Source organism: Sceloporus occidentalis, unplaced genomic scaffold, assembly GCF_023333645.1.
Source record: "Sceloporus occidentalis isolate IW3139 unplaced genomic scaffold, rSceOcc1.0.p SCAF_6, whole genome shotgun sequence".
Lineage (NCBI taxonomy): Eukaryota > Metazoa > Chordata > Lepidosauria > Squamata > Phrynosomatidae > Sceloporus > Sceloporus occidentalis.
In genome coordinates, this window is record NW_028316986.1 from 9800928 (window position 1) to 9827801 (window position 26874).

General features: G+C 43.5%; 1 protein-coding gene across 3 annotated transcripts in view; it reads right to left on the reverse strand.

The window, feature by feature from the left end:
* HYDIN (HYDIN axonemal central pair apparatus protein) overlaps positions 1-25673 on the reverse strand; it is a 117880-nt gene extending 92207 nt beyond the window's left edge. For all 3 annotated transcript variants that reach the window (XM_089528844.1, XM_089528843.1, XM_089528845.1), the window contains exons 1-15: positions 25475-25673; positions 25273-25324; positions 22051-22179; positions 21142-21267; positions 18529-18648; positions 18235-18369; positions 17001-17200; positions 16614-16738; positions 13984-14185; positions 13598-13781; positions 9659-9758; positions 7040-7158; positions 4276-4499; positions 1148-1215; positions 390-625 (exon numbers count right to left, since the gene is read on the reverse strand). In XM_089528844.1, coding sequence (XP_089384970.1) covers positions 390-625; positions 1148-1215; positions 4276-4499; positions 7040-7158; positions 9659-9758; positions 13598-13781; positions 13984-14185; positions 16614-16738; positions 17001-17200; positions 18235-18369; positions 18529-18648; positions 21142-21267; positions 22051-22158 — 1947 coding nt within the window. In that variant the 5' untranslated portion in view covers positions 22159-22179; positions 25273-25324; positions 25475-25673. The remainder of the gene's footprint in view (positions 1-389; positions 626-1147; positions 1216-4275; positions 4500-7039; positions 7159-9658; positions 9759-13597; positions 13782-13983; positions 14186-16613; positions 16739-17000; positions 17201-18234; positions 18370-18528; positions 18649-21141; positions 21268-22050; positions 22180-25272; positions 25325-25474) is intronic.
* Between the last annotated feature and the right edge of the window lie 1201 nt (positions 25674-26874).

Genomic DNA, 26874 nt, shown 5'->3' on the forward strand with positions numbered 1-26874 from the left:
TTTTCATTCAGCATATTCTGGTCAGGGCAAAAGCCCTGGTGCTCAGGGAGACCTTTACAGAGGGGAATTTGGCAGACCCACTTCCATATTCATCACTCCCAATCTCCATAGAAACCAGCCCTTTAGAATTACTAGCCCAGATTATCCACATACATTCTACTTCTGGTTCATTTCACTAAATGTCTGCATATGTTGTTAAAATAGTCCTATCCAGTCACAAAAGGAAGGCATGAGCAGCAAACTTGGGGGCAAGGAGGAACCAAAGTGCAGAAATACCAATGCCTAACTACAAAAATCAGCACAGGCCCTCTCATCTCTTTCTCATACTCCAGGTTCTTCTGTCTGCTTGCCAGGATACAGAGAGTGACGTTCAAAGGCACCAGTCATACCTGGATGTCCATGGTCCCTAGGGGATGGATGGTCCCACAATGTGGTGTGATGGCAAACTCCTTGGGTTTGGCCCCTGTAAATCCTGCCATCCTCCACGATGGCCTGGAGATGTCAGTGGCCTGATCTTGGCTGGTAATGCTTGGCTCTCCGCTGCCATCTCCTGGCACACGGAGGTGGAAAGTCATGGGCACCAAGGAGGTATTGCTGAGGCAGCAGGACAGGGTACGAGGGAAACCTGTGGCGGGGAAGGAGGAGGAGAAAGAAGGGAGAGATGTTGTCCAGCAGGGATTGTGAATACACCCTTTCCATCAAAAAGTGGAAAGGGTCCAAAAGGCCACCTGACCCAACCAGTATTTTCCCACACTAGGGTTCAGTCAACTCTTCCATGAAATCAAAGGACACTTATAAGGCCTCTTTCATAGTTTAGACAGCAGTAGCAACAGATGAATTTCCCTTCAGAGGAAGGTCTGGCCTTCCCTTGACCACACTCTCTAGCACCTGATCAAATCCTTTTCACACCAGGGTTTATTTCTGCCTTCTTCCCCATGCTGTCCCAGGGAAGCCCCTTGGCAGAGGAGCAGCAAGGAATGCCTCTTACGCTCTGTGGCTTGTGAGGCCTGGAAGAGGAGCCCCTTTGGTTGCTGCTGGAAAGAGAGCACCAGACTAGCTGGCCTTGCTCTTGTCCCAACAGGGCATCATTTTATGCCCTTCCTGAAATCCAAACCACAGCTAGAATTCCCAAATAGCACAGACTTACCAAAAGAGACATCTCCAAAATTGAGGGATGGGACATTGAAATGAAATGTTGGTCCAATGACGCAGCCTCTGGAAAGGGAAAGACACACACAGAAAATGTCTGCAGAACTCTCCTCCAGCACCACATTCAAATGAGCTGATTTTCTTCCTATGGCACTTCTTCACTGTCCAACCGTTACAACCATTCATAGAAATTGTAAATAAAATGGACAATCTTGACTTTGGCCTTCAATGATATACCTTTAGACTTGAGGATCTTGTCTAATTCCATGTCCTAGTTTTCATCTGATTTCTTGATTGCAGTTTCCATTCTGATTAATGACTGACTCAACATATAGGAAATCAGCACTATATATGATAAACAGTATGCACAGATCATTGTAAATGGTGAGGGAACAACACTTTGTGAAATCCGCAAAGGCAGCAGACAAGGCTGCCCTCTCTCAACTTTGCTTTTTATTTTTTCGCTTGAATGGCTATGTTCTTTGAGAAGAGATGATAGTAATATCAAAGGTGTCAGAGTGAAAGGCCATGAATTAAAACTGAAAGCTTATGCGGATGATTTACTTCTATATTTAGCAGATCCAATAAATACTATAAATCCTTTTAGAGCAACTAAAGAGATATGGGAGAGTGGCAGGTTTTAAAATTAATAAAGACAAAACTAAAGTCTTGACCATGAATATGACAAAGAAAGAACAGGAAATTTTCATAGATAAATCTGGTCTCAGCATGGGAAAAAAGGTTAAATATTTGGGAGTTTCCATCACAAATAAAAATGCGGACCTATTTAAAAATAATTACTCGACTACATGGCAAGGGATAAAAGAAGACTTAACAAAATGAAGAACTACGGATCTCTCTTTGCTGGGGAAAATTTCTCTAATCAAGATGTGTGTACTGATGAAGTTATTGTTTTTGTTTCAAACCATTCCAGTTATAATTAATAACAAACCCTTCAGTGATTGGCAGAAGATTATCACTAACTTCAACTGCTCAGGAAAAAAGCAAGGATAAAACCTTTGTTATTACAAGATGATGTCAGCAGGGTGGGCTTGGGCTCCCCAATTTAAAATTATATTTTCATGCATGCTGTCTGGAGTGGTTAAGAGAATAGTTAATATTAAGAGACAAAGAATTACTGTCCCTGGAAGGGATTAACAATATTTATGGATGGCATGCATATCTGTTCTATGATAAGATAAAAGTAAATTGTGAATTTAATGACCATTTTGTTAGAAAAACACTTCTAAGGGTGTGGATGAAACATAAAAAGGTATTACACAGAAAACTACCCATGAAAACCTCCCCTAATGAGGCCTTTCATAGATATTACAAAATGGCAAAGGACAAATGGCTCACCTATCATGATCTTCTCAAATTTCAAGAAGATAAACTGGTGCTCAAAACCATAGCTGACTTAAAAAATGAGGGTTTTAACTGTAATTAGTTTTTACAGTTAAAAGAGATTTTTTTAGACATAAAGATACAGGGAGTTGCAAAAGAGGAAACAGATATGGAAAAAAATCTATGGACAGGGAAAGATCATTTCATTTCAAAAATGTATAAGGAATTGTTGAAATGGGATACTGAAAAAGAACAAATAAAAGCTGTGTTGATTAGCTGGGCCCAGGATATTGGGAGTCCCATACAATATGAAGAATGGGAAAAGTTGTGGAGTAAAAATATAAAATATTCCTTCAGCTATGACTTGAGGGAAAACTTATATAAACTCCAGTATCGCTGGCATTTAACACCCTTGAGAATCTCTAAAATAAATAATAATTCCTGCAGCAGATGCTGGAACTGTAAAAGCGAAATAGGTTCATATTTTTACGTGTGGTGGGCACGCAAAAAGATTCAAAATTACTGGACCCAAATTCACGATGAAATTAGAAAACTTTAAAAAATTAAGCTCAAAAAAAGACCCTAAATTATATCTCTTAAGTATGATAGACGCACAATGGGAGAATAAATTTGGTAGGAGACTATATCATATGACAACCACAGCCAGATTAATTCTTGCAAAAAAAAATCAGAATTGCCTCCTACAAAAAAATGACTCGCTATGGAAGATGTTAGATTTAATAGAAATGGACAAAATAACCTACCTTCTTAGAGATAAATCCCTTGATTTGCTTCATGAAGAGTGGTTAGATATATGGAATGAGATCTGCTCTATTTTGGAAGAAATTTAACTGAGAAGAATCTTTGGTTCGACAAATATGGATGATTTTGATGTTTATGAATCTGAATTTGTAATTTATGAATTATGAATTTGTAACTCAAAATTTATCATGATTTAGTAACTCAGCTTTACTTGGCCAATGATTAAGAGTTCTAGTAATTCATTAATGAAGATTATGTAATTAAGGACACTTCATTATTAAGTAAAATTAATTTAAATAAGGAAAGTTACAGGAATGGCTGGATAATCTACAAAGTCAGATAATAGAAACTAGATATGTGCATGAGGAAAGGAACTTGGAATTCATGTTTTAATTAATGTTTGACTAGGTGTGTTTTTTTCTGTTTTTTTATTGGTTTGTTTGTTATTTTTTCTTAAATGTTTTGTATATCTGTAGGTTTGTTAGTTGAGAGTCTTTTATATATATTAAAAATTTTTTTGAAAAAAACAAACATATAAGAAATCTTTGACTATCTCCATGCCTTAATTGTCAACTTTAAAGTTATGGTAATCATCTGTGGTTATTACTTTTGTTCTTTTAATGTTCAACTGTAAACCTGCCTTTGCACTTCTTGACTTTCTTCAGTAGTTGTTCCAAGTCTTTGCTAGTTTCTAGTAGTAATATGGTTTCATCTGCATGTCTTAAATTGTTCGTGTTCTTTCCTCCAATTTTCACACCTCCTTTCTAATCCTGCTTTGCCTATAATACATTCAGTGTACAAGTAAAACAGATAGGGTGATAAAATTCAGGCTTTCCTGAGTTCCTTGCCAATTGAAAACCATTCTGTTTCTCCTTATCTTTTCTAACAGTGACCTCTAGTCCTGAGTACAGGTTATGCATTAGGAGAAGCAAATGCTATATCTTTTAAAGTGTATGTTTTCACAAGCAAACTATACTACTGATATGCATGAGACTCACAATCATAGTTTTCTGAACTTACTTGATCACTAAACCCACAGGCTCGGGAGCACCATTCACATTGAATTTGAACTCTTCGCAAAACTGTCCCAGAACGGTGGAGCTGAAGGTGATGCGAACAGCCTGATGACTACCAGGCTCAATTATTCCTTCACTGGGCTGGAAGGCAAAGCAAGAGCCCAGGGCCGTCGCAGGCCAGGTCAGGTTAAAGAGGGCATCGATCGCACCTTTGTTGGAAAGGACGGCCTGCGGGGGAGAAGGAGTGGGAAGGGAAGCAGGGAGCCATCATCCTTGTCCCAAGGACCGAAACCGTTTGTCTTTGCCAGCTCAATCTGGTGGAGCTGCCCAGAGCTGAAGAACAGCCTTTCTTCTCAAAAATACTAAATCAATAGCACCTTGCTGTGGACAGGTAGAAACACAAATTCTCTGCCTCTCTCCCAGTGGCTTTAAGCTCACAAGGTGTTTTGGAAATAGACCTTTACTTGGTTCTCAGAGGTGTGATTAATTACAGTCAGCTCCCCCATCCACAGATTTCTTATCTATGGATTCAAGCATCCATGGCTTGAAAATACTTTTAAAATATACAAATTCCCATAAGCGAACCTTGATTTTGCCCTTTTATATAAGGGTAGGGTTGCCATAAGTCAGGAGCTCCAAGCCGGGACAAATGTAGGACAAATGTAGGGCAACATTTTCAAATGTAGGACACATTTTATAAAAATGGAGGACGTGCAAAAAATTGAGGGTTTTTAAAAAATGTTAATATAAATGCATGTTTTTTAAGCATGATCGAAATGGAGGACATTTTGGCATTATTCCTAGACAGATGGCAGAAATGAACTTGCCCTCGGGTTCAATTGTACTTCTCAGAAGTGTGTACTTGGGCAAGGGATGGTGGTTTTTCTTCACTGCGCATGAGTTTGTAAAAATCACAGCAAGTTACATTGGCCGTGCCTCAGAGGCTTGTTGATATCAATATCACCACCACCACCATCACCATCATCATCACTATAATTGTCCAAGAAAGGCAGACTTGTTAGCATTCAAAGCGCCATAAATACACAGAAAATGCACTTCCATATATTTAATAATAAAAAATAATGGGGGAAAAATAAAAAACAAGGCAGGGGTGTATATATTTCATAAAAAAATTAATGAAATAAAATAAAACAAGCAATAATAAAAATTAATGAAATAAAATAGGTATTTTATATTTTTAAAAATAATTTAAAAAAACCCAAAAACCAAGGCAGACCTAATGGCCACTGACTCAGCTTTCCTCCTCCTCCTTCGCCCCAATTCTGCCCTGGCCCTTTCAAGGCACCCTTCCTCCGGCTCCTTCCTCCTCCTCCTCTCCTCCCCTCCTCCTCCTTAGGATGGCTGGCGCGCACGTGCGGGGAGGGAAGCTGGGCAGGTGCACGCGCTGCCGCTGGCCCCTGCTGAGGCCTGGGCGGCGCGCACCGAGGAGCCTGTCCTCTTTGGCCAGCTGGCCAATGGCTGGCTGGCCAAAGCAAGGGACGAGCTCCTGTTTTGGAGCCCTGTGTGTGCGTGCGCGCAGGTGGGCAAGCCCTGACGAGGTGACGGCGGCGCTTCTGCTGCCGAGGAGGAGGAGGAAGGCGGAGCCGGAGGAGGAGGTGGGCTGGCGCTGCCCAGCCCACCACGAAGAGGAGGAGGAGGTGGTTTGGCGCAGCAGCCAGCCGCATTAGCGGCAGCGGCTATGGCCGCAGGAGGAGAGGATCCCGAACCGGGAACAAGGCTTGGGGGCCCCCCAAACCGGACCGTGACCGTGAGGGGCCCCCCAAAAGCGTGATTGTCACAGGGGCCTCCGGGTTATGGCATCCCTATATAAGGGACACCCTTTTACTATGCCATTATATTTAATGGGACTTCAGTATCCACGAATTTTGATATCCACGGGGGATCCTGGAACCAAACCCCAGCAGATACCAAGGGCCTGCTGCACTGGGGTGTTGCATTCACCCTGGTCTGGTGTCCTCTAAATGAGGCCACTTGGTGATTTGTGGCAATGAAATTTCTTTGCAAATGTAGCAGCCGGGAACAACTCAGCTTTGCCCACAGAGGAAGATCCTTTCAGAGGTGTGTGCCTAACATCTCCCTTGCACCACTCTGTGAAATGTTTATTCATTTGCAAACATTTTAGTTTCCTTTTAATTTTTTTACAGTGCTTTCTTTCAAGTGGGGTGCAGTGGCTCAGCAGTTAAGGTGCTGACTCTGACAACTGCAAGAGTGGCAGGTCAGCAGTTCAAGGCCCAAGCGCCGAGTGACGGAGTGAGCTGCCATCACTAGTCCCAGCTTTTGCCAACCTAGCAGTTCAAAAGCATGCAAATGCAAGTAGTTTAATAGGTACCACTTCTCAGTGGGAAGGTCACAGTGTAGGGTGCAGTCATGCTGGCCACATGATCACAGAGTTGTCTTTAACAAGGTTGGCACTTCAGCTTAGCTGTGGAGATGAGCACCAGACACAACTTGACAACCTTGTCAAAGGGGAATACCTTTACCTTTACCTCCTTTTAAACAAGAGAGAAGAAAGGGGGCCTTAACCATCATCAATCAGCCTTCCCTCGTCCCTGCAGCAAAAGGACAATCTCCCTTTCAACCATTCCTACTGTTTAATATTAAAAACTGAGTTGGCCTGTTTTTCTCTTCACTCACCATCCCTTCCCCCTTTTGTGTTAGGCATTTTGTTGTAATCCTATTGGAAGGCACTGCCTTGTTTTTGCCATACTGATCTATCACACATATACTATCCTGGGAATGCGGCTCACCTCATAACTGTGGGACGATCCAACAAAAATATTCCCCACATTCAACTGGTTGAAATTGAAAAGCAGCTTGGGGCCCATGGCTTCACCTTTGATGCGCAGAGGGAGCCGGATCTCTCGGCCTGTGGAAAGCAGAACCCACCTTTTAGGAGAGGGTCAATGGATTATTAAAATGTTTATTAATTAGTATTAAAATTCAGAGAAAAGATGCCAGCTACAGATGCTGGCGAAACGTCAGGAATAAACTTTTGTAGAACATGGCCACATAGCCCCCCCCAAAAACAAAACAAAACAAAACAAAACCCAACCCTATGGATGCCAGCCATGAGAGCCTTCGACTTCACACAGTACCATATACTAACATGTATTGATAGGGAGCTAGCTAGAGAGTTAAAATCCACTTAGTGCACCCGATTCACGGAATTCAATCTGAATGGGAGTTTTGTCAGCAGTCTGACTCATCATCCATTTTAAATGTGGATAGTCACATTTATCCTGAGCCCAATTCATTTGGAGGGCAGGCTTCTTCTGGTAAAACTGTAAGCTTTCTTGGTAAGAAGAACTCAATCTTTCACTGCCAGGATTGGAAGGCGCAGGATGAGACCAGGTGGACTCCAGGGGAACATCATTCCCTCTGGGTTTCAGATGAGCAAAACACAACATGCTTCACAGAAGCAAAACTCCCCTTGTGTAATTGGACACTTGAATATGTAGTCTTGCATCCTGTGTGGCATGTCCATTTGCTGAACAGTTTAATGCTTTAACCATGCCGCATAAGGTAAAAACAGCATGGGATATGTAGGCAGTGTCCATATACAGTAATTGCTGTATATATCGTTCTCATAACGTTACGAGATGGAACGTTCTGGGAACGTTCTGGGAACGTGTATTATCGCATTCAAGAAAGTAGAATGTGATGGAAATGGGAATGCATTTTACCACACAGCGCATCCATTTGTCTTGAGAACGTTACCATAACATTTTGCTGTAGTGCGTATTTCGTTTTGAGGACTGTAAAATGATGACATCTCCACTCTGTGGTTGTTTTGACACCGTATAACTTTGCTAACATTGGACTTGTAAAAGTTGCTGTTATGAATGCTATCTATATAAATGTGTGCGTGTGTGTGTGTTTGTGAGTGTGCAGAGAACACACAGACACACACACACACACATATATGCACACATTAGCCATTTTATATATAATTTGTGTTTGTATAAGTGTGTGTGTGTGTGATATATATATATATATATATATATATATATATATATATATATATATTTGAGTGTCTGTGTGTGCAGAAAGCAGACACATACAGAGACCCTTGGGAGGATTCCCTTGGGAGGGAAGGAAGGCAAGCCCTGCCGGAGCTTGTCTTCCCTCCGAAGGGAGTCCGAAGATTACCTTGGGAAGGAAGGAAGGCAAGCCCCGCCAGAGCTTGTCTTCCCTCCGAAGGGAGTTTGAGGATTCCCTTGGGAGGGAAGGAAGGCAAGCCCCTATAAAACGTTGGGGCATCATATGCTGACATATGTTTGTAGAAAATAGGATAAAACCTATGTTACTTTTGTCAAATAGTGTGCCGCGTCATACCTGGGAGAGCAATAAACATTTTTGCACGCTCTAGGACTTTGGAGGACTAAAGAGAAGGGCATTCTTTCAGCCAATCAGGAGACGGAGGAATGAGAGAACGGAATTGGGATCGGATAAGAATATTGCACAGACTTCTTTTGGCACATTCTGAGAATGTTACAGCTCGCTGGGAACACATCTAATCCGTCCCCACTCTGGAACACATGTGGAACACATTGGGAACGTTCTGGGAACCCAATGGGAACACATTTGTGTGGTAAACTGTGATGCGTTCCGTTCCCATCAGGTTCCCAAAAGGTTCTCAGAACGCTGTGCGATATTCTTCTATGACTCACTTATTTATTTTGATGCATTTTGAATTGGCCCCGGGTTTCTTACACATTTCACAAATCATCTATACAACTGCTGTTGTTGCTGGTGTTGGGCTGCTCCTCCTCTTCCTGTTATTATTATTAAGGTGTGGAGCAATCTTACTACTGGGAAGTTTTTCTTAATGGTTTGTCCCTGTCTGAAACCCTGAGGTTTCTCTCTCTTTTAAAAAATAGTAACATCCTGCATCCATGGGACATTCCTCAAGGAGCTTTAATTCATGACAGGCCTGTGGAGACTGTCTTCCTCTTGCCATCTTTGATGTCTCTAATCATAAGCATATCCAGTCCATCACTCCAAAGCCTCAGGTGGTCTGCTTCTCTGCAAAGGACTACCCAACAACCTCCCAAGGTCTGCTCCAGACCGCCGTGGGCCCTTCCCAATAAAACCTGCCTGCCGAGGGGATTGAGTGAATCGAGGTCTCCTGTGCCCAGACTCAGCAGGAAGTGAGACCAAGGCTGCATCCACACTGGAGAAATAATCTGGTTTGGCACCACTTTAACTCTTTCTGACTCAAGGCTATGGAATTCTGGGAGTCAGAATTTCATAGCCTTGACCCAGGGCAGTTAAAGCGGCATCAAACTGGGTTATTACTCCAGTGTGGATGCAGCCCAAGACAGGAAGTTGTCCTGACATGACAGTCCATGGAGGGAAAGTTATACCTGAGATATCGCAGTACACCGCGTGGTGATACATCCCAGCTTCTTGGGGCCTGAAGATCACGCTGATTTCAGCAGTGGAGTTGGGCCAGACATCTCCCTCCTAAAAATAAAGAGAAGAAATAGTTTCCAGCTTCCCTTGTATGGAGGGTTGAGAGCCTGTAGAGCCATCTTGGCATGAATGAGATGCCCCTGTACCAGTGCAGCAGCTGAGATGCGGAAGCAGCAGCTGTGTCTAGAAAACGGCTTCCGTCCCCACAAACGGCTTGTCATAACAACACAGCCTGGAGCCTCCTAAGCACAACCGGCTGGAAAGGGTCTCTTTTTGTCCAGGAAGAGCCACCACTGGGTCAACCTTCCTCAGATGGTAAAATGGTCAGCCATAGGTACCTCCTTGGCTCTGGCAGCTATGGAGTTTGGCACTGGCACTGTGAGTGGGTGCTGCATGCCCATCCAGCTGTCCACTAAGAGGACGTTCCATAACCCTTTGTCTTCCACTTCTTTCCTCTTCCCTTCCTCTTCATCCCTCCTGGGCTCCTCCTAAAGCCTGCCATTCCGCTCTCCTTGTTCCCTCCACACTTTAAAGCCATACATGGCTTGGGTTCAGTTTATCTGTGAAAACGCCTCTTTCCATACATTCCACCCAACATGCTCAGATCCTTTGGGAAGAATTTATTGCAGCCAAAGAAGACCAGGTTGGCTGCAGTTTCCCAGAGGACCTTCTCAGGTGCCGCCCTAAAAATTTGGAATGACCTGCCGGAGAAGATCTGTGGTATTGCCTCTCTTGACGCCTTTAAGAAGGCGGTCAGGATGGATCTCTTCCAGTAGGCCTTCCCAGGATGACCTCCCATTAAAAGGACTACCCTGTCTGCCCCAAGTAGTCTCCCTCCTATTTGCTGTTTTAAATTGTTTTTTTATTGTTTTAAGTCAGGGGTAGGCAACCTGCGGCCCGCGGGCCGGATGCGGCCCGGTGAGGCCTTGGGACCTGCCCCAGCCCAGTCCTGCTGCCGATTGCCGCCGGGGCCTTTGGCGTCTCGCGCGAGGGGCATGGTGGGACAATTGTCTATAGAAGCCTCAGAAACATGTATTTATCTTAACATTTTTTTTAAAATCAGCAATTTTTTTCACATGTCCTCCATTTTTTATTTAAAAAGTGCCCTCCATTTGAAAATTTTGTCCTACATTTGTCCCGGTTTATTTATTTATTTAATTTATTTAATTATTTAATTATTTATTTTTTGGCTTTGGCCCCCCAGTTGTCTGAGGGACAGCAACCCGGCCCCCGTCTCAAAAGGGTTGCCTACCCCTGTTTTAAGTGTTTGATTGTTATATTAAGGATGGAGGGTGGGGACTGGGTAATGTTGATGATGAATGTATTACAGCGCGCCCGTGTCATACGCGGGTGTGCCTTACGCAGCTTGAGCATACGCGCTCAAGCTGTGGGCGCGCGCGGGGCGGAAGGGGCGGCACATCCCATTCAATTGAATGGGCGCATGCGCCCGTTGCGCCCCGTGTGCCGCCGCGCCGCCGCGCCGCCATGCATGAGCCCCATTGTTTATAATGGGGCTTGAGCATAGGTGGAATTCGCCTTACGCGGTGGGATCCGGAACAGATCCCCACATAAGGCGAGGGCCCACTGTATATATTTTATCTTTTACTGTAACCTGCCTTGATCCGTAGGGAGAGACAGGATATAAATAATAATAATAGTAATAATAATAATTATAATAATAATAATTAGATGCTTTGTTTTTACTTACAATATCACCCTTTCACTTACGGGATAGCTTTATCAGGAAGTATATCTCTCCCCATTGCACGGATTCTGCCTCAAATGAAGCACACCATTTGTAGCTGGATGGCTGAGGAATTAATTAATAATTCAAACCCTCTGCCACAGAGAAATAAGCCAATGTGATGTTGTTCCATTGCCCTACTTGCTTCTTTAGTAGGAACATTTGCTGCTGTTGTTGCAGAATGGAATTTACTTGACCTAAGCCAATGCTACCTCCACCTGAAGATTTCCCTGATTCTGGACCAGAATGACAGCATTGACACTTGATCATATGGTAGTGACCTCTCAGTACAAGGAACCAGGTAACATGGTTCCTCAGGAACATGTAGGAGGTACCTATGTACCACTCTCTCCTGAGTTAAATGAATCATAAGATGAATGCCTGATGCTGGAGGTAGATGCGTGATAAAAGAGGCAAATGAGGGAGAATTGCCCCCGTAAACAGTCTTTTTGGCCTAAGGTCTTTAGGAAAGGGGAAATGATCACAAAGCCGAAAAGCAGAATGTCACCTGAGTAGGGTCTATTATTGTTATTTGAAGATGGCAACAAAAACCTGACACACAAACTGTTAGCTGTTGACTTGTGCTTGGTTGCTAGTTTCAAGGTTGCAATGGCTGGGAAAGGTTAACAGAAGAGGCTCTCCCCAATGCAATGGAAGAAGAGACTCTGGTCCCTGGTTTCAATGAAAACACTTACTCAGCCACTAAAACAGGCAAGGGACATTCAAGTCAAGAAACATTTTATTCCACTTGGCACCCTATTTGTCTGCCAAATAAATCAGAACAGAGACTCACGGCCCACTTCCACATACATGTGGAAATTTCTAGAATGTTCTAGTTTCCTTTCATCTGCCCCTTGGGACTTTTTGATCTGATGTGCCTTGGATTTGTTTTTTAAAAATCAGAAGCTGGGAATGAAAGACTGTAGTTGTTGCTTGGATTTGCCAGGAAAGAGACGGGGACAACAGAAACATTGCTGGGTTACTTAAGACAAAACCAAGAACTACAGTACAAACACTGCCACCCTCCAGCCCCATTTGCTTTGAGGAGGACACTGTCTATGGTAACCACCGGAACAATGCTCATTTCATCCTTCTTGCACCAGCCTCACAATCTGGAAGTGGATTAAGAAATTAGATTCTTGACAGTCAGCATGATTCAGAGATAGCAGGAAGGCAGCTAATGAGCCACATTACAGGGCAGTGATGCTCTGCCAAGGGCAATGCAACTGTGGTAATGCCACCTACCTACCTACCTACCTACCTACCTACCTACCTACCTACCTACCTTTCTTCCTCCCTCCCTCTCTTTCTCTTACAGTTTCCATTTCCAAAGCACCAGCTTGCACATGTTCACAGTGTAACTAGCTGGCTGCTGCTAATGGCACAGGATGCTGCAAATGGAAACAGGGCTACTCAGCAGTCAGGTGTGGGCATGGGCTCTGTTCTCTGGAAGCCACCTGGGCTTCCCCCACTGTTCTTTTTTCTTCTTTCCCTGCTGATCTAGCATGCCTTTTTTGCAAAACTAAATAAAGCTAAAATCTGAGATGCACTCAAAAAGCCAGGGTTGCATAATCACCTCTTTCCCGGGGGCTTGGGGAAGAAATCGCTCATATGGTTTGGATTTTTACTTTCCACAAACATATTCTATTTTTTTTTAATTACATTCCTTCCCCTTTCCTTAATCTCTCATTACAAGATGGGTTCCTCTATTTCTTTTAAACAACAGCAGGATTAGGCCAGATCAAAACCACCTTGGATCGACCCAGAAATTACTCTCTTTAGTTACATTTCTGATTCGCTGGAGGAGCTCCAACTCAGCTGTGGGACTCCACAGGAATATTTGTATATTTATTACACTTTGGTATACCTCAGTCCCTTGAGTTCTCTGGGCAATGCAAATAGGTAAAGTAAGAACTTAAGAAAGTAACCACGAACAAAACAACACAGGATGAAAATAACAGGAAAACAGTTAAGAAAAGCTAGAAGGATGGGAAGAATGAGCCTCTTTTACAGAGCCTGGATAAGGTAAGAGATAACACAGAAAAAGCAGCTTTGGACACTCCAGCAAAGCACTATGACACATGCACGCAATGCTGGTACTATTCTCCTAAAGCCTGTGGCCTCAATTTCAGGGCCACTTTCTTACCAGTGGCTCAATGGAGAAGATGTGATTATTGAAGAGCATGGGGTCTTCCTGCACTGTCGCCTTGCGGTTCTGGAAGGTGCGAGTGACTATGGAGAGATGCTCACGAAGAGTGGGGTCCATATCACATTCCATCAGAAGCTGGTCAAAGGCATCCTCCTCCTGAGCCTGCAGAGTATGGCACAGCCTAAAGCCACAAGGAGGAAGGAGGGAAATTGGTTGTGAAATGGCTGCTTGGGTACCTCACCTTTGTCCCATTGTCATTCATTTTGTAAATTCTGTCCTAGTTCTCCAACTTGTCACAATAGTTTTGAATTCTAATCCTGTCCTCTGGGGTATTAGCTGCTACTACTCCTAATTTGGTGTCACCCACAAACTGTCAAACGGACCTTTGCTTTTTCTGCTCTTCCTCTTCTGCTGTTGCAAAGGACTTCCACTGGAAATGGGCGATGATATTACTCCGATTGTGAATAATCAAGGACCTCTGGTTTGCTAGCGTTATGTATGTTTTTTCAATGACTAAGGAGTACTTGTCCAGTCGAATATTGACATCTATAGCAGCGCCATATAAATTCACATGGATATCTTCCCCTAGGAGAGATGGCCACAGAAGGAAATGGTTATAAGGGTTGACTGACTCAACAGGCCTGGAATGTCTAACCAGTGTTTCATTTCAGCCAGCTTCACAGACACAGAAGACACAGGACCTTACCACACAGGGCACAGAAGTAGGGTCAGTTCGCATTGGTAGATGCGTATTCGCATAATATCGCATTGGTGTTTCACACCTGTGAGCTCAGAATACGTATTGACCAATGCGATATAACGTGAATACGCTTTGGCCAATGCGTATTCATGGCAGGGTTCCGAACTAAAGGCAGCCGGCTCCTCCGTTTTGCAAGTCTGCAAAATTAGTGAATTCACAGGATCCGTATTGATGGCCAGTGCGAAACCTCTGCTGCTTTGGCTGGTGTGTACATCCAATCTGCTGGTTCTCCTGAAGACCACCGGGTTACAAATTTCCCATGATGCTGCGCTGGAATTTCCCCCATCTCCTTCCGGTGGCCTTTCCCCTTTCAGGACAACTGCCGGGGCTGGGGAGCGATTTTTCTACTGAACAAGATAAAGCAGAAACCTTTTGTGTCGGGGGGGGGGGGGGGGGTAATAAGCATTCAGCGTTTTTATTACATTAGTATTGTATACTGCTAACTCTCCTCGTTAGTATACATGTCAACATGTGTGTGTGTGTGTACATATATGTATACGCTTAGGTCTATTGCTATGTGCATATGTATATATATGTGTGTGTGTGTGTATTCGTAATATGCTGAAATTTCGTGACATGTCTCTTTGCATCTACACATGTGCAAATGTGTATGTGTGTGCGTGTGTTTGTGTGTGGGGGCTCATGTATGTTTGTGTTTGTGTGTGTGTATATATATATATATATATATGCAGCATTACACTTTCGGCTGCTCCACAGTTTGTGTGTGTGTGTGTGTGTGTGTGTGTGTGTGTGTGTATGTATATGTATATGTGTGTATACATGTATATGTATGTATACACACACACACACAGCTGTGTGTGTACACATATAAATACGGCTTCACACTTTTGGCAGTACCACTATGTGTATATGTGTGTATATATATGAGTGTGTGTGTGTGTGTGTGTGTATACACACACACACACTCATATATATATATACAAACACTCAAGCAGACAGATGTGTGTGTACACATATAAATACGGCATCACACTTTTGGCTGTGACACAGTGTGTTTTTGTATATATATGTGTGTGTGTTTGTGTGTGTATATATATATATGTATGTGTGTGTGTGTGTGTGTGTGTGTGTATATTAACACTCATACAGACAAATGTGTGTGTACACATAAAAAAGGCATCACACTTTTGGCTGTACCACTATGTGTATATGTATGTATATCTATATATGTGTGTGTGTGTGTGTGTGTGTATACATATATATAATTATGTGTGTATATCTATATATATGTGTGTGTGTGTGTGTATGTATATGTGTGTGTGTATGTATATATATATATATATATATATATGTATAAAAACACTCATACAGACAAATGTGTGTGTACACATAAAAAGGCATCACACTTTTGGCTGTACCACTATGTGTATATGTGTGTATATCTCTATATCTATATGTGTGTGTGTGTGTGTGTATAAACACTCATACAGACAAATGTGTGTGTACACATAAAAAGGCATCTCACTTTTGGCTGTACCACTATGTGTACATATAAGTATGTATGTATATATATATATATATATAAGTATGTATGTATGTATGTATTTATGTGTGTGCATACACACACACACACACACACATGTACAGATGGTGCATACCCCTTTCGTAAGTGGCTAAAGGCAGCAATTCTCGCGATCTTATGCGCTAAACAGTGACCTCATTCTTCACCCCAGAAGTTAAAAATGTTGCGCCCCGTTCAGAGCCCCACAGAGCATGCGCAAGGCTGCCGATGCGAATCGGCCAATACACATTGTATTGGGCTGGTGTGGTAATCCAATCTGCACTTGTCTCACTTTGCCTGAATACGCATTGGCCGATTTGCAAAACCTCGATTCGGAAGGCTGCCCAGGTGTGAAACAACAATGCGATATGACGTGAATACGAATCTGCAAAGCGTATTCAGAGAGCATGGGTGTGAATGAACAATGCGATATGATGTGAATACGCATCGACCAATGCGAACTGACCCTACTTCTGTGCCCTGTGTGGTAAGGTCCACAGAACCCAGTGTGAGCAAACAGTGTCATACAAAAGCCACAGCAACAACCTCTGATCACAGCAATCTTCCCAGGAAGCAGTAAGCCCTGTTGAGCACATCCAGACAAGAACCATTCAGCCTCAGGGTCTTTCATTTTCTTGGTCTTTTATTCTACTACAGGAAGCCGGAAAGCTAAACACAATAAGGAAGCAAACGAACAAGAGCATATGCATGTTTCATTCTTCCATGCTCACCTGTATCATAGTGCACAACCAGGTCCTTACAGTGATTGCCACTCTTTTCTGGCTGGAACTCAACAGTGAATTGGGTGGTCTCCCCAACTCCAAGAGTCCCAATGGAGGGTTCAGCAGAAAATGGCCTGTAATTCATAAAAGTACACATGAGCACATTCTGCTTTGGCCCCAGTTTGGCTTGCTTCTTGTTCTTGTTCTCATTGTCGTTGTGTGCCTCCAAGTCATTTTTTACTTCAACCTATGGCAAAGCTATCAACTGGTGGGAGAGCTCTTGCATCACCCTTTCTGCCACCTGCCCAGGAGGGCTGAAACCATCAGAGCACAGGTTGCTGGTCTTTGGGGCCAAAACACACCTTATGGACCAGGTGGGAAACGTCAAGGTTTTACCTCTGGGTGGTGATTTGGTAGCGGGCCTCTCGGTTGCCGATGTTGCGGACCAACAGTGTCTTCAGTGTGTTATATTTGACAGGACAGGTGGAGAAATTTATTTGGTCTGGGAAGTCTAGAATGCCCCGGGCACCAATTGCTCTGATAGGAACGATGAATTTTTCCCTTTCAGTAATGCAGGTCAATTCATGGAAATAATCCTGGGCAAAAGAAGAAGAGAGCATGCATTCTGAGGAGATTCCCTCCCTGCCAAGCTTCCCTGTCACACACCACAACTGTCCAGATGCCTCACCAAGGTGCCAATCAGGATGAAAAAATCCAGTTACACAACCAGACCCCTTCCACATAACATGAGGGATCTTGTGAGGTCCCCTTAGTTCAGTTCAGAGACCAATTTGGTGACTTGGATCCTGCCCTAAATTGGTCTGATCCAGTCCAGACATGATTTCAGCTTTCTCTCCACAAAGGACACTGTACATTGATGGTCTTGCACAATATCTCTTTCACCTGTTTTGACATACACACACTCTTCCCAAACCGTCTGGGGCACTCAGGATCCCACAGTGGGCCACTGGACTTTTGAAGGACTGCACTGGGCCTCCCAGGAGGAGCAACAACACTGAGTCTCTCAACCTTCCGGTTTGCCTCCACATAGAAGAGCTGAGTTCATGACTGTAAGTTCATCACAGCTGACTGGACGCCCAGCATTTTCAGCTACTCAAACACTCCAGAAGCTGGATTAGCAAGTGGCAGAACCTCTCCTCTCTAACCTCCCCACCCTCATCTTGGAAAAATGTGCTGCACTGTGCATTCAGGTCCACAGGAGGCCTTTTTTTCATTGCCTCCCTCCTTCTCTTTGTCACAACCATTTAAGTCACTAATGACCCAGAACAGAATCCAGCTAGGGAGAAAAGATGCCTAATGTCCACCTATCTTTCTCATTCTGGATCCTGTTCCCTCTGCCCTGCCAAGGGACTTGAGAGCCATAATCAGTGGCTACTCCCGTAAAGGGTGCACACTTGGGTTGGCTTTCTCCATGTCACATTCCCCCCACCATTCAGCACTGGGGCCTGAAGGAAGACAGTAATAAGTTGAGTTTACAAAGAGAAGCTAAACAGGGATCAAAGTGGGCAACCCAAAAGCCATTATTTTCTAAACCCACATTGGGTTCTCACTCTCCTGGATTCTTGGAGAGACAGAACCATCTCCCTCCCAGGGAAAATGACAACTTTACCTTGTTCTCTTCGGGAGTGAAGACGATGTGGAACATTGATGACATACCAGGTGCAACTTTATTGCACACATTATTGGGGCTGATGACTCTGAAGTACGGGGAGCTCTCCAGGACAACTTTCACCAGCCGTGGGATCTGAGGGGAAACAGAGATACAAGGAAACCGGTAGGCCTGGAATGCTGAGGTGGTGCCATGTGTAAACTTGTCAGGACAACATAAATCCAAGGGATGCTTTCTCTCCCTGGATCCCAGTTCCAGCTTCCTCTGCATTAAAGTTCCACCAGTACAGCATACCTTGTCATTGTTTCTCAGAACCAGTGGCACTTGGTAGAGCTCACAAGGGACAAAATTCTGGAAAATGACCTCGGACGGGAATGGCTGGAATAGACTCTGGTCCAGATCAACCGAAGAGAACTGAGGACATGAAGGGAAGGCACATATCAGCACCAGATCCATTCAGAGGGGAGAGGCAACCTCCAGCACTATGCAAGAATTCTTCCCAGAAGAAAAGATAACATCCTGGGTGCCCAGGAGTAGTCCACCATCATGACTCTGAGACTCTGGATGGTTTAGCTCACGGGAAAAGCCATGCTACACAGTTATAGCAGCCCTGACACCACTTTCCTAGTGTCCTAACACCATGGCTCTGTTCTCTGAAATCTTCTGAGAGTTATAGTTTGAGGAGATCCTGGAGATTCCTCGCTCTTCTACAGCTTTTCTAATACCATGGATCAGAGAGTGTCCTACAGTTCTAGCCATTACTAAAATGCTAATGGCTTCCCACATACCACCTAAAATTTGTAGATATTTTAGTTTGGAGGCAATTTTGGCAGAGGGTGTGTGTGTGGGAGGGGAAGAATTCTATTAAAACTTTCACTCAGGGATAACAAAAACGAGCAAAGGGGTGGGGGAAGACAAGGGAAAAAAGAGTTCTCTTGTACTCACAGCTGAGGCACTGCTGGTCTATGAAGTCAGAAAAGCCAGCATTGCTGCCTAAGGCTACTCTTCTGTGTAGAGACCTCCCAGACTGGGGTGCTTATTAATTTCTGCCCAGTCCATTTTATCTTTAAGTGTTACGCAAGAGATAGGGATTCAACAGCCAACATTGTTGGTTAGCTCGGATATACAATCTCTGGAGACCTTTGCCTGCTACACAGCAGGGCATCCTTGGCAAAGAAAAGGCAGGATTCCTTGTGCCAGGAGACATACATCTGTACTAAATCACAACTCTTCACAACTAGAAAATATATCCAAGATAGTTGTGTTGGCCATACAGCAAAGTGCAACAACATCCAAAACCCACTAAATAAAAGCCCAATAAAGGTAATGCACTTTTTTGTGTGGATTTGGGTGTTACTGTGCTTTCCTCACAAAAAGGAATTCTCTTGTTGACATAGATGCATTCTATATTCATCAGGAAAAGTAATGAGGTATGCCAACTGAGTGTCATGGACAGAGCTTGGAAATGATTTATTAAAAATCCCCTCATTACTCCTAATCTATTAAAAACTTCAACACCTCTTTTAAAAATATATATATTAAATTTTTAAATGCATACCACATTGCTTCTAAGTAACAACAGACATTCCTCACTGCCCTGCTACAGGCCAGTTTTAGTAACTGTAAATGACTTTTAAAAAATATGTTATGAAATGATGCATTAATAAATTAATTTTATAAAATCACCTTAACATTTAATAAACAGATTATTTATCTTCTTAAACCATTTAGCATTAACACGTTAACAGCGACACACATTTCCATGCTCTGGCCATTGCTGAGGTCAAGATGAACAACAGGACAATGCCCACTGAGAATACAGCGCTCATTGGCCACAACTGGACCAGCTGGTCTGGTTAGGCAGAACAAAAGAGCTGAACTCAGACGGTAGTGTAGACCATTAGAGCAACAAATGATTTAATTGACTGTTATATTTTTTCCACCATGGGGAGGGGCCGTACCACTAGCACTTTCTGCTCCAGGCGCCAAGATCTCTCAGTCTATTTTTCTGACTGTGAGCATATCAACGTTTGCAACTGGCAACAGGTCAAGTATGCAGGGGACTTGTGTGCCTCTAGACATGCAACAGCCATGTGCCAAAGAGCTACAGTCCACCAGCATATGTCTCTGCCTGGGCTTGGGGAATGCACACCTCCAATATAGTGATTCATATCAGAATTTGGCTATCCTTGTATTTTTCAATGAATTGTCAATGGTCACAGTAACTTTTGCTATCTTTTGTTTTCCTGTTAGTTTTATTAATATAATTATTATGGGGTTAAGTTGTACATTGTTTGAGGGACTCGAGCAGTTTCAGCACCTTGGTGCCCTGCTTGTTCTTCTTGCATTTTAATAAAGAAAACTATTTCCTCCACTCCTCTGAGAAAGTATTTACACCACACCACAAAGCAATTTGATACCACCTGAACTGTCATGGCTCCATCCTGCCGAATCCTGGATTTTTAGTTTGGTGAGATATTTGCAATTCTCTCCTGGAAAGCCCAAGTCCAGTCCTGTGAATTGCAACTCACAAGGTACCCCAAGAAAAGGCACTGAGGATTAATTCAGTTTAATTCTGTAGTGCAGAGAGGAACGTGGTTAACATCATAACAACTCAACCCTGTGCATGTTTACAAATAAAAGGTTGTACTGGTTTCAATTTGACTCCCTCCCAAGGAGGACACAATAACCTGTGCACACGTACGTGAGAGTAAATTGTCCTGCTAAACTCAACTGGACCTTTAAGTAAACGTATCCAAGATCAGGCTGCTTTCTTTTTCTTTGAGCAACATACTTGAGCAACTAGGCAAAATTTTGCTGAAACAAGGGGAAACATCCTAGGTTTCTACAGTACCTCCGGTGAAGGCTCTGCACAGTATCATATCATAAGTGTGTAAAAAGAGCTACCTTCTGGTGTGAGGTTTCGCTCATGTCCAGAAGTTGGACAATCCGGGGCAAATGCACCTCATGAGTAGTGGCCAGCCTCTGCTCTGTGGTGAGAGACATCTCTTTCAGGAAAGCAGATGGAGTCAACTGTAATTGATAACCAATAAAGACAAATACATGAGTGCCTGCATTGCACAAAGGCCTTTCTTATAAAGACCCTCTGAATTAGATGCATTCACAACAGCCAAGGAAGCCCTATACTACCAGTGACTTTCCTTATACTGAAACATTTAAAACAGGCACATATCAGTTTCCTCTCCTGCCTCTCTCATTGGAATTTCTATTAGAAATAGCATCAGACTATTTCAAAAATGTGCATGGTTTCCCTCTCCCCTATTGAGTGGAGCCAAGCAGTTAAGTGCAAAGTGATGCAAGTCCTTGCCTCTTTTAGAGAGGGACTGTGGAGTCTGAGTGGAAATACAGATGCTCTATAGAGGTAAATAAGCAAAGGTTTTCCACATGTGTTGTTAGAATATAAAATCTGTTTGTTGTTGTTGCATGCCTTTAAGTTGTTTCTGACTTATGGAGACCCAAAGGCAAACCTATCATGGAGTTTTCTTGGCAGAATTTGTTCAGAGGGGTTTTTACCTTTGCTTTCATCTGAGGCTGAGAGTGTGTCACTTGCCTAAAGTCACCAGTGGGTTTCCATGGTTGAGTAGGGATTTGAACTCTGGTCTCCAGAGTCCTAGTCCAATGCTCAAATCACCACACCAAGCTGGCTCTCTATGACATTGTATTAAAATGTACTCTCGTTCCTTTATGGTCACACGTAAAGAAAGCTATTAAAAGGTCTTCCATTGTCCCTTACAAAAACACTCTATTCCCATAACCTGGCCATGAATTAGACCAGTTTGGTCCAAAGAAACCTACCGGGCCATCCTTCTTCTTTTCCTCTCTGACCAGCTTTGGGTTGCGAGGTGCCACCACTTTACTGTGAAAGCCTTTTGGTAAATTGGAGGGGGCTGGGGATATCTCCATCCTGAATTTTTCAGCCAGAGCCTGTGGAGGAAGAGCCAGGACAGAGCTGTTGTTAAAAAAAGCAAGGTTAAATAATACTCTGTGAGGAAGAATTGAGAAAACTGGGACTGCATCCACACTGGAGAAATAACCCAGTTTGGCACCGTTTTCACTGCCCTGGCTCAAGGCTATGGAATTCTAGGAGTTGGGAGTTTGTTGTGGGGCCTTGAGCCAGGGCAGTGAAAGCGATGCCAAACCGGGTTATTTCTCCAGTGTGGATGCAGCCTTGGTATGTTTAGCCTGGAGAAGAAAAGAGGATCATTGAAGCACAGTTGGAAGGGGCCCATGGGTCATTGGATCCAAACCTCTGCTCAATCCAGGATCAGTGCAGAAAATGTAGAGATAAGATTATAGTCCCTTAGATACTTGAAGATGGGTCTATCATCACATGGAAGATGGAGTGAAGTTCTTTTCTGCAGCTTTGGAGGTTGGGAGCCAAACTAATGGATTCAAGTTACAAGAAATAAGATTCCCACTAAAAACGAGAAAGGAATTCTTGATGGCAAGAGCTAAAATAGAGGACGGGTTTATGAGACTTATGGAAATGAAAGAAATGGATAGTCTAACAGCCTTATTAAATCAGAAAGATCTAGAGAAAGTAGACAAGGAGTGGTCTCCCATAACAGACTATTGCAATAAAATGTGACAATGAGGCAGCAAGGAGAACTTTGGAAAGTGTAACAAATTGGGTCAGAAATGATGATAATGTAGAAATTACAATAATAGGTAGGATTACCTATTTTTTTTTAAATGAGAGTGGTCAAAATGAGAAGAGGACAAATGTAGAAAAAGATAAAGGAATGTTATTATATATATTAAGGTGTTTGTTCAGAGAACAATGGTAGTTTTGTAAAAATGATATGAGACTACATGAGCATTTTTATTTTTAAATGTATGATATAAATAAAATTATTTTAATAAAGGGAGCTAGGTGTGAATGAAACCAACTTTCTTGGGAGGAAAAGCAGCCAGCTCTCAGCAATGTTTTAGCTGCTGATTTCCTGCATCTGCAAGCAGTTGGACTGATGATGGCTGGGAGGTCCTTCCATGATTCTGTTCCCTGGAATTTGCAGTGCTACCTGATCTGTTTTTGCCTGCCTTATGATCAAGAATGGCTGCCCATCGCTTTCCTTCAGAAACCCTTATCATTGGATAAGCAAGTAATAAGCAGCAAAAGAAAAGTAACTGAAAGAGATCTTCTCATTATTGTTTCCACTTTAAACACACACTGTCTCTGTGTTCTTGTGCCAATAGAAAAGATAGTCTCTCTCCCTTGAGTTAGGAGAAAGGCTGGATATAAGATGAAGATGATGATGAAGATGATGATGAAGATGAAGATGATGATGATGATGATGATGATGATGATGATGATACACTCAACCCTCCATATTTGTGGATTTGATATTTGCAGACTTGATTATTCACAGATTTGCTGAATATGTTCCCTCTAGGAATATCTAGGTCCTCTTCCAGTGCAACTCTATGGTCAACTTTAAATAAATGTTGCACTGAAAGACCTAGAGATCCCTAGAGAGAATACTCTACTAGGCATTTGTAGCTCCTCCGACATAGTTCTATGGCCAGTGTCTGTCGGACGTTGACCACAGAGTTGCACTGGAGGACCTAGAGATTCCTAGAGAGGTATCCTCTCAGGTAAAAAAAATCATGGTGTTATTTGTGGGTTTTCCATATTCACAGTGGGAGTCTTGTGCCCCTAACCCTAGTGAATATGGAGGGACAAGTGTAATAATAATCCCTTCCCCCTTTTCTCTTTTGTGTATAATGTGCAACACTGTCCTTGGAGGGTTTCCATCCTTCTTCAAACTGAACCCTGCTTTATTCAGATTAGAGCAGGGTTTAGCAGAAGTAGTTCCAAGTGAGCAGATTTTGAAGGGTCTCCACTCACAACAGGTGGATGCTGCCAAGAATCCTTAGGACCAAGGATCCTCAGCCCTCAGTTAACTTGCCAGAAACTTTATGGGCCTACTGAGTGAAGAAATGCATGGTTAAGGTGTTCAGTATTCTTACTGGGATTTAGTTGTTCTGAATTCATTCAAAGGGATGCAGAAAGTTTTCCCAAATATGATTCCCTCCAAGCATAAAATTGCAGCAGACGCTCAGAGTATTACAGTGTGGCAAATTAAGCTTCTCATGCCAAAAACATTATAGAATATATGGGAAGCCAATCAAAATTCAAAGTATTTGAAAACTGAAGGCTGCAGTCCTGCACACGCTGTCACCAAGATATAAGCTTCATTGAAAAGAGCGAACTCCCTTCTGAGTGGAGATGCATAGCAGTTCAGGGGAACATGTTCAAGGGAAGGAACTGATCAATCAAGTTGAAAACCACAGCATCCCATAAATAAGCAAAATTACAAATTTACCCGATAGCTCATCATTTCAGGCAGTAAACTACAGTTCCCAGGATTCCCTAGCACTGAGCAAAAGCAGTCTCAAAACTGGATCATTTCTGAGGTATTTTGGACCAAAATCTGCGCATGTGTCCAGTCAGCATAGAATCATAGGGTTTGAAGAGCGTCTGAGCCAAAGCCCACCTCTCGCTTTTAAATTGCCCCAAACGGGCTTTAAACTCCCCTCTTTCTTCTTGTCCGATGGTTGCATAGGCTTTTAGTCTGTCTCAGGCTGCTGCCATACTGCAGAATTGATGCAGTTTGAAACTGCTTTAATTGCCATGGCTCCATACTAGAGAATCCTGGGATTTATAGTTTATTGGGGGAACCAGAGCGCTCTGGCAGAGAAGGATGGATAGCTCACAAAACAACAAATTCCAGCATTCCACAATGGTGAAATAACCCACTTCAAGACCGCTTTAACTGCCCTGGCTCAGTGCTAGGGAATGCTGGCAACTGTCTTTTTATTGTGGCACCAGAGCTCTCTCTCACACAGCGAGAGGCTAAACGTCTCACAAAAAGACAGGTCCCAGAATCTCAAGATGGAATATTTCTGCAGTGTGTGTTTTGGACCCAGGTTTTGTAGCCAAGCTGGGATCTGAACCCTGTTCTCCAGGGGTGCCAAAGTGCATTCATTCCGCATCGCAGATACCACCGAAATTACCTTGAACTCGCACTGTCTGAGACCCTTCGGACAGATTTCCCAGTGCGCCGCCCTGAGAAAGAAAGCATGGCATTCATATTTCGATTAACATTGCAATGTGTTTTAATAAACAAACCAACAAACCCTTTGAGCTTCCTCTGGTTATGGAGCTGCCCCCCAAATCCTCCCTTCAGCCTGGCTGAAGACCCCAAAAGCTACTCACAGTGAGGGCCAATGGAGGAGAGACTTTCAGGCTTATGGGGGAGAGGGGAGTCCCAGCAGGCCCTCCTATGGCTCTGCTCCTTCGGCCTGGGGCTCTGCTGGCCTGTTTGTGGCTGCTTCCATGGTTCCCATAGCGACTGGGCCTTCTCTCTGGCAGGTGCCTCCCAAGCAGCACTCAGGCCTGGCTATTCTAGTAGGCCTCCTCCTTCTCACTCTGATGCTTCTGCCGCCGCCATGGCAACCAGCCTTCCCTCTGGGCAGCCAAGCACAGCCCTGGAGTAGTAGTAAGAGTAGCAGCAGCAGCCCAAAGGGGCATGAAGGGCTGGGGGAGGCCAGGAGAAGGAGCCCTTCAAGCCACACTCTCACCACCATCACCGTCGTTTTCTGCTACAACCACTGTTCCCAGTTTCATAGTCATGTGTGTGTGTGTGTATCATAAAATCATAGAGTTGGAAGAGACTGCAAGGGCCATCCAGTCCAACCTCATTCTGCCATGCAGGAACTCTCAATCAAAGCATCCCCAACAGATGACTGCAGCCTCTGTTTAAAGATCTCCAAGGAAGGAGACACCAACACTTTCCAAGGAAGTGTGTTTCACTGTCGAACAGCCCTTACTGTAAGAAGATTCCTCCTAATGTTGAGGTGGAATCTCTTTTCCTGTAGCTTGCATCCATTGTTCCGTGTTCTAGTCTCTGGAGCTGCAGAAAACAAGCTTGCTCCCTCCTCAATATGACACCCTTTCAAATATTTAAACAGGGCTATCATGTCACCTCTTAACCTTTTCTTCTGCAGGCTAAACATCCCCAGCTCCCTGAGTCTTTCCTGATAGGGCATGGTTTCCAGATCTTTGACCATTTTAATCGCCTTCCTTTGGACACGCTCCAGTTTCTCAATGTCCTTTTGAATTGTGGTGCCCAGAACTGGACGCAATATTCCAGGTGGGGCCTGACCAGAGCAGACTAGAGTGGAACCATTACTTCCCTTGATCTAGACACTATACTTCTATTGATGCAGCCTAAAATTGCATTGGCCTTTTTAGCTGCTGCATCACACTGGTGCATTGTGGCCCTTCTTCAAGCCATTTCTGATTTATGGCAACTCACAGGCGAACCTATCATGGGGTTTTCTTGGAAAGAGTTGTTCAGAGGAGGTTTGTTGCCATGGCCTTCCCCTGAGGCTGAGAGAGTGTGACTTTAAGACTGTTTTTGTTGTTGTGCCTTCAAGTTGTTTCTGACTTATGGCAAACCAAAGGCAAACCTCTCATGGGGTTTTCTTGGCAAAGTTTGTCCAGGGGAGGTTTGCCATTGACTTCTTCTGAGGCTGAGAGAGTGTGACTTGCCCAAGCTCCCCCCCAGTTTTAGCAGACGATAATTAGATTTTTGGAATTTCTGTCACAAGAAG